Source organism: Echeneis naucrates, chromosome 1 (genome assembly GCF_900963305.1).
Source record: "Echeneis naucrates chromosome 1, fEcheNa1.1, whole genome shotgun sequence".
Lineage (NCBI taxonomy): Eukaryota > Metazoa > Chordata > Actinopteri > Carangiformes > Echeneidae > Echeneis > Echeneis naucrates.
Genome location: NC_042511.1, coordinates 1409808 through 1417856, shown reverse-complemented (window position 1 = coordinate 1417856; position 8049 = coordinate 1409808). Strand labels below are relative to the sequence as shown.

At 46.8% G+C, this 8049-nt stretch overlaps 1 protein-coding gene across 1 annotated transcript; it reads left to right on the top strand.

Annotated features, from left to right (window-relative positions):
- The first annotated feature begins 3009 nt into the window (after nucleotides 1–3009).
- LOC115036468 (homeobox protein Nkx-2.3-like) lies at nucleotides 3010–5572 on the top strand. Its single transcript, XM_029494687.1, has 2 exons — nucleotides 3010–3699; nucleotides 4691–5572. Exons 1-2 carry the CDS (start codon nucleotides 3261–3263, stop codon nucleotides 5329–5331), a joined length of 1080 nt encoding a protein of 359 aa, XP_029350547.1. The 5' UTR covers nucleotides 3010–3260; the 3' UTR covers nucleotides 5332–5572.
- The last annotated feature ends 2477 nt before the right edge of the window (nucleotides 5573–8049 follow it).

The window sequence follows — 8049 nt, the reverse complement described above, 5'->3', positions numbered from 1 at the left end:
GAAACGGCCCAGTTTAGTGTTGTCATACCTGCAGAGTGCTGATCCTCTCTTCATCAGTCTGAGGCAAAGTGGGAATTCAACTCCAGCAACATCTAAATCCAGAAGTCTAATCATGAAGGTCTTGACAATGCACGGGCCGACCTCAGCTGACAGGTGCCCTTTGTTTTCTATTTTCATATTTTAGTTTATTAAATGTTCCTCAGAAACAGCAGCTGTTGGTCACAATGTCTTCCTGTTGGAAAATGAAGCCTAAATTATGGACAAAGACCTGTATTGTTGGATTTTATGACCACGAGAGGAGGGAACCTTTGTTTTCACTGGAGAAGCCCCCAAAATGTCTGTGCACGGCCCTGACAGATAGCTGCTCAGTCGGTTTGAGGCCTTACATTTTTGAGCACTAATTAAAGAACCGATTTGCGAGCGTTGATCCGTTTCCTCTTTGACGGGGCCTGAGAGCAGACAGTTTGATTCTACTTTTGTGTTAATTAAGTCATCTGGAGACATCTGAAGAAGAACCAGCAGATCTGGCTGTGTGTTTCTGACCGACACTGACCCATCCAACAACTCCAGCCGAAGAGCAAACCAGGAGTTTGATGTTGAAATGGTCCAGTGGGAATAAAAATGCCCCATCAGAAGCTGGTTCTGCTTTGAAATGTGGATTTCCAACATTTGGTCTTCAGGGACTCTAGTTAGATTGAAGTTGCTGCCGGTTTTAGAGTCAAGTTGTTCAGATTTTCACACCCGACAAAATAAAACTGGAGCTGGCTGATCCAAAGACCCCGGAGGCCTCCTGAACCCCAGTTTGGAAATCTTTTCCCTGAAGCGGCTGCATGATTAAAAAGCAGACGTGGTGTCACTTGAACTAAAACTGTTTTCTCTTCTCTCCGATAGCGGCGGCGCGTTGGTCCAGCTGACACACAGCCTGGCGTCATTGGATTTAATGCTTATTTAAAGTAAATGGAGGCGGCCGTGTGCCAGTCTAAACACTTTGCTGCCTTGTTTGGCACATTTTTATGAGGACGCGCTGATGATGATGTAGCTGAATCAGAGCAAGTCGCCGGGGAGTCTACAGGCACCAGCAGGACGTGCCGGCCGAGTCCAGCTGCCACGGACACACATATTTACTACCTGCTGGGATGCACAGACGCCCTGACCTGGTCTGAGAGAGGCCTCAGCAGGGAATCCCGTATCTCTTCTCATTCCTTGGTTTGGTAATAAAGTTTGCAGGATGAAAACTTACATCTAAGATATTATCGTTTGCTCTGCAGAGTCTTTGTGACGTTTTTGTGTTTTGGGATTAATGCATTAAGAAAAATTTGAAATCAAATAAACTGATAAGTAATAAGAACGTAGCATCATTTATCATCCGAAGAAAAGACCTGAAATTAGCTGATATCTTCAGTTTGTTTGAGGACTGAAGGACACTGAGCTTCATCAAGCAGCAAGAAAGAACGACCACCTCCTAATTCAGATTCACCACCACGAATAAAAGAAGGTTGAAGCCATAAAACTACTTGAAGCTAAACTCTTGCTGGAAACGGCCACACAGAGTGTTTAGAGTCAGAAAGCACCTCCATGTTTACAGACTTCACATTCTCATGTTTGACATCCGTTTCAGATGACGTCGGGTTTGACTGCCGTGCTGTAACCATGGTTACCATTAGCCATCAATTTAATGATGTCAGCTGGACGGCACGTCAGTCAAATACAGAGAAGCTGCACGTCGTCAGACAAACCTGAAGCTTCTGTGACAAAAAGTTTCCTGCTCGATCTGTTTTATTAAATAAAGGTTAACTTTTGGCATCAAATGGCGTCTATGTATAAAACTTAGAAGTATTTGTGTGTGTGTGTGTAAAGGATAAATTTGCCCCATTAAGTAACACTAACTTGATTTTAAACATCTTTTTTGTTCTCATCTACATAATTGTTCCAGATTCAAATAAATATTTCTAATTGGATCTACCTTGTTTTTCCTAAATAGGCTCGCGTTACTGAAAATTCAAAAAGTTGATTATGTTGTTGGAAGGAAAGATTACAGTTGTGTGACAGTGAAATGTTTGGCCGGAAAGGTCAAAGGTCAACACATCCAAGAGGAGAGAAGGTCCATAATGAGGGCTCATGGTCACAGAAGGAGGGACAGGACTTCATGTCCTCATGTGGGCAGTTTATTTTCTATTATCAGAAACAAAAACTGTTTTTCTCACCAAAATAATGAGACATTTTCTATTTAAAGTTGTGTTTTTGCTAAACTCGGCTTCAGTGTCTGACTGAGGGGGCATCAAAAACAGTTCATGACAATAATTCTTCGTTTGTATTGTGGAGGACTTTCTGTCCACCTGCAGAGTGTCCGAGCAGGAAAAACCTGCAGCGGAGCAGGCAGCGGGGGTGACAGAGGCGGAAAGGGGGGGGCAGATAGGAGCAGATTAGGTCGGGCTAAAAACGTCAGTCAGTTTTCCTGAAGGAATTTTAATTGCCCCGGGGGGCCCTGCTTATCTGCCCAGGGCGGTTATTAATACAACACCCGCGATAAAAGAGCTCTGAGACACCGAGGACAGCCGGCTGCTGCAGGGAGACCACAGGGGGAGGACAGGCTTCAGATCAGACACGGTATGTAGGCAGAGGTTTGAAACAACCTGGAGGCATCATGAAGTGAGCGATGTGAAGACCCCCCCCCCCCCTATATATTAACCTTTGACCTGGCTGTTGACCTTGACGGGACTTGGCACAGGGCCGACGGCGCAGTGCGCAGATTTACGCACAAACCAGCATCCACATCACAGACTGCTGCCCGCGGTGTGTGTGTGTGTGTGTGGTGGGGGGGTAAACTGGGTAGAGTATGTTCAGATAGAAAACAATACAAATGAACGGAGATCCTGTGACAGACAGCCGGGGGGGGTGCGGAGGAATTCTCTATCCACCCTGTTCACACAACTCTGAATCACAACACTATGCAAACACACGTCACGTCACCTACGTAGGCCCCGCCCACCCCAATGCCGACCCTCTCTCCTCTCCAACACACTCGGACTTTCCATTTCACACACACCCCTCCCCCTGACATCAGAGGAGGCGAAGGAGCGCCCCGGCCCGAGACATCATATCTGTCAGCGAGGAGAGCTGCACGGACCGACCCGGGACTGACACGATTTACGGCAATGAGGCATTCCAGAGGCTTAACGCACCTGCAATTAGCACAGAAGGGGCAATTAGGCTCAACTGTTTGTTAGAAGGACAGTGTGGAGGCAGAAGGGGGGGCGTGCATGTTACTCGGCGGGCTTCATTTCCTCGATGCTGCAGAGCAGGAGCTGGATGACATGATGCTGCAGAGCCCGCTCACCTCCACGCCGTTTTCCGTCAAGGACATCCTGAAGCTGGAGCAGCAGCAGCAGCAGCAGCAGCAGCAGCAGCCCGGCTCCCTGGAGCTCCAGCGCCGGGCCCACACTCAGCAGCACTTGGCCGGCTCTCCGCCGGACCAGCAGCAGCAGAGGCGGCATTTCCAAACCCCGCCGTCCTGCATGCTGGCGGCAGCCCGGGACAGCCCTCCCTTCTCGGACGGGGAGGACAACCTGGCCTACCTCAGCGCGCTGGTGGTGCGGGAGGAGGACCGGGGGGACACCAGCCTGTCCCCGGACATGTACGTCCACCCCGGGCTGCAGGGAGCCAGGCTGGAGCCCGCCGAGCTGGAGGAGCAGGAGAGCAGTGAGTTAACACACAAGCTGCTACTGTAACTGCCAGACAAAGAGCAACAAAGGACAACAAAGGAGCAACAACAATCGCACACACGGCAAATAACACACACAAAGTTGGCCTCACAGAGTGAAACACAAACGGAAGCAGCGGTTTGTGTTGCGGCTTCACAACCATTTACACAGAGAGCCACAAAAACAAGTCGACCAGAGCAGCTTCCTCAATTACACAACAGGGCAGCAAATTCAACACAAACTGGATTATGTGTGATATTTGTTGTGTATTTGATGGCCAACTTCACAGTTAATATGAGTTAGAAATAATCCTGCAGCTCTGGTCTATTTAAATGATCTTAGTATTTTCTATTCTTAGTTTTTGAAATGTATTCATCTCTTCATATAATAAATTTGAATTTGTGCTGCTGATGCAGTCCAGTAAGAGTGAGCAGGTCTGAGACGGATCCTGTAAAGTCTGCTCTTGTCAAACACTTTTTCTGTGATGATGTGAAGACCATAAACCGACAATTAGTTTAAAGAGGCCTGTAAAAGAAATGACACCGACAAGTAGCTAATAAACACACAATTATTCACCATCTTTTAAAGTCACCTTTTTTAGGGAGCCAATAAAAATGTACAATTTTCTTAAATCTCCCATTTTAATTATTTATCTGTTTGTATATGTTTATATGCTCATTTCGGTTTTTGCCTTTTTAATATTTTCTCATCAGCCTCGTCTTCTGTTCTCTGCTTCATTTGATTTAATTTAAAACAAAGATAATCTCTGCTCTCCTTTTTGTTTTTTGGTAATTTAACGAGAATAAAAAAATAAACTAATATTTAGGTAACTTTTATTTATTTTATTTAATTTTAATTTTTTTTAGAGGTGACAGGAAGTCTAAGTATTGTTGGGCGGTCTGTGAGTGCGCAGTGAGAGGATTGATGATACTTTAATTTATTTTAATATTTCATGCTTTAACGCTTCTTCTCTGTCCCAACCTGCCCAGAGAGCTGCGGGCTGGTGTCCCGGGAGGAGGCGGCGGAGGGCGGGCAGGCCGACTCGGAGCGGCCGGTGCAGAAGCAGCGGAGCCGGCGGAGGCCCAGAGTGCTCTTCTCCCAGGCTCAGGTCTTCGAGCTGGAGCGGCGCTTCAAGCAGCAGCGCTACCTGTCGGCCCCGGAGCGGGAGCACCTGGCCTCCAGCCTGAAGCTCACCTCCAACCAGGTGAAGATCTGGTTCCAGAACCGGCGCTACAAGTGCAAACGGCAGCGGCAGGACAAGTCCCTGGAGGCGGCGGGGCAGCACCACCCTCCGCCGCCGCGGCGCGTCGCCGTGCCGGTGCTGGTCCGGGACGGGAAGCCCTGCCTGGGGGGCGCGCAGAGCTACCCGGCCGCCGCTCCGTACGCCTCCAACCCGTACAGTTATAACGGATACCCGGCCTACACCTACAGCAGCCCGGCCTACAACACCAACTACAGCTGCACCTACACCAGCATCCCCGCCCTCCCCCCGTCCGGCGCCCCCAACGCCTTCATGAACATGAACTTGGGAAACGTGAGCGGCCTCGGCGGCTCCCCGCAGGCCCAGACTCACCAGGGGACGGCGGTCACGTCGTGCCAGGGCTCCCTGCAGGGGATCCGGGCCTGGTAACCGGAACGGACCGGCTGTCGGTCCCGTCTTTAACGGAGATCTTTCAGTTTTGTTGAACCTGCAGCCGCCAGAGAACTGTGGAGTCCGGGTCCAGCTGTGGCTGATCCGGACTGGTCCAGTGTGTGAAGGCTGGAGGTGTCACAGCTTTGGCCCGGTTTGGCACCGACTGCTCTGACGCGTAAAGGACGCGCAAAACAGACGACTCTTTTTTTTAAATGTTTGTTTTTATGGTATATTTTTAGTCTATGGAAAAGATTGAATTGCTTTGACTTTTTTTTTTAAAAGGGGTTCAACAGAGAATTGTTTTAGTCTATTTCACATCTATTCTAATAAATCCAACCAATGAGAGACGGTGCGTTTTGATTCTGTTTCCATTGCGCCTTAGAAACTAAATTATTACTATCATTACAATTTTACAATGACAAGAAGAAAAACTGAAATTAATTCTTCCAAATTATACTGGTTGTAATATACAACTGTTTCCACGCGGGGTCTGGGGACTGAATCAGATGCCCGGTGGCAGTGAGCACATTACGGGAAGAGCTGCAGGAGGAGGCCGGGCCAGAGGAACTCTTTGTCCCGGTGCCAGGCGACGTGAAAGGAGGAAGTTATTCTCCATTTGTGGTCCTTAAAAGGACGCGATTAAGCACCTAAAATACCCCCGAAGAGGGAGCTGCAGCCGGGGCCGGGGGAGCCGGAATAATGGCTCTTATTGGATTGTGGGACAAAAGGTGTGTGGTAGGCAGAGCCGGGCACTCAGCAAAGACAAAGGCGCACAGGGGCCGTGAGATTGACGTCCTAATATTCCCATTTGAGGGACAGGCAGCGGGTTGCTCTGCGCGGTGGAGGGGACACGGAGGGGACACGGAGGGAAAATGTGCTCACTTTTGTTCCCCTTCAGGGGAGCCCGTTTTGTTCGCGGAGAAAAGCGCTCCGAGTTCCCCGAGCGGGAGGCTGCGGGGGCGACCGGGCTGGAGGTGAAGGCAGCGGGGAGGCGTCTGTGTGAAAGAACGGGGTATTATTGCTACAAGTTTCACCATTTATCCCGATGAGGGGAATTTTAAGGGTGTGTTGGGGGGGTGAGAGGAAAGGAAGGGCGGCGGGGGGGGTCCTGTCGCCTTTTATTTCACTTATTTAAACTGCGGACTGATGTTATTCTCACAGGCGTGTGTCTAATCCTGGACTGTAATAATCCAAACAGAAAAAAAGTTTAATTCAGGAGCTGTTGGATCTCTGATGAGTTCAGTTCAGTGATAAAAAAATATATATTTAATTTTAAGAAGGAAGAGGAAAATAATTTAGAGTCAACTATAGAAAATATTCTTCCGCTCCAGCTTTCAATTCTATTGTAATATTTTTATTACGTATATTTATTTTTGCTATAAAACATACAAAGAGGTGAAATCAGAGGAAGTTGGTTGATTAATCTATTAATCTATTAATCTTACAGACTAATGAGCGGCGGGAACAAGCCTAATTGGTTCCGTTAAACCGGGCTCCGGGACAGAGAGTACCATGAGAACTGACATGATGCCTGAAGTGGAAGTTTGTGTGAAAACGGAGCGCGGGAAAGAGAAATTGGTGTTTTTCTTCGGTTTAATTACAGCCACACATGTTTAAGACTGAGAGCCTCAGCGGGGGGGGGGGGGGGACATCCAGACAAACATCCCGGGCCCACCAACACTCACTGGGGGGTAAAAAAATGGGACAGCGATGACTGACAGTTGGATTAATAATTCATTCTAAATGAAACTGCTGCAACATAAAAAATTATTATTATAACCTTCCTGTCATTTTCCTCACGCATGCGCAGTGGCCCTCGGGTTCATTCAGCACTGATTAGTTCCGATCACACGGATGGACCCCCCCCCCCCCACAGATTGAGGGCCATTAGAGGCCTCGTGCACTAACAGGGGGGCTAATTGACAGGTAAACACCGATGAGGCTGATAAAGCTGCGCGCGCCCTGAGGTGCTGCAAATAAAGACGAGACAGAGAGGCGTCCTGCTCGGCCACCGTACCGATAACAGCTCTAACAATCATAAGAATATTATCGACCCAGTACAATTATTATTATTTAATCCTTTTTTTTAGATACCTATAACTATATTATAATGAGGCTGTAATTTGTTTTTAATTTAAAGATTTTAGTGTAAAGAAAAAAAATATATATACAAAAAAAAAAGGCTTCAAAACATTTAAAACAAAATTCCCTACATTTTCAACTAATTGTTATTTATTCTGGACATATCATGATGTTATGTCAGCTCAATTCTGCAGATGTATAAATATTTAACATTTAGACTTTTCCAGCCATGTAATTATAATAATTACAAAAATGTAATAAATCAAAATTTTAATTAATGATTAGACTGTTAATACGCCTGCTGTGTTTTTATTGAGCTGAATTAAATTCAATTTCTGGTCATTAATTATATTTTATAAATTCAGAAAAAGCTTTAAGTGTAAAAATCTGAATTCATAGAAATGATCAAGTTGATTTTCAGAATAAAATCACATCAAACTGCTGCTGCTTCATCAGGACCTGAAGATCCTTCAGTCATAACACAGACACACAACAGGCCAGTTACAGCCAAACACAATCGCACACTCACACTAACTTGTATCACCGTTTTATATAATTTACTATTTGCTCCATCTTCTGATAATGTGTTTACTCTGCAGCCAAATACACACTGGTCATCCCTTTGTGCACAAC

Coding starts and splice junctions, on each gene's coding strand:
- LOC115036468 (XM_029494687.1), top strand. CDS start 3,261: ATGTTACTCGGCGGGCTTCATTTCCTCGATGCTGCAGAGCAGGAGCTG. Junction 3,700..4,690: donor GCTGGAGGAGCAGGAGAGCA/GTGAGTTAACAC, acceptor CAACCTGCCCAG/AGAGCTGCGGGCTGGTGTCC.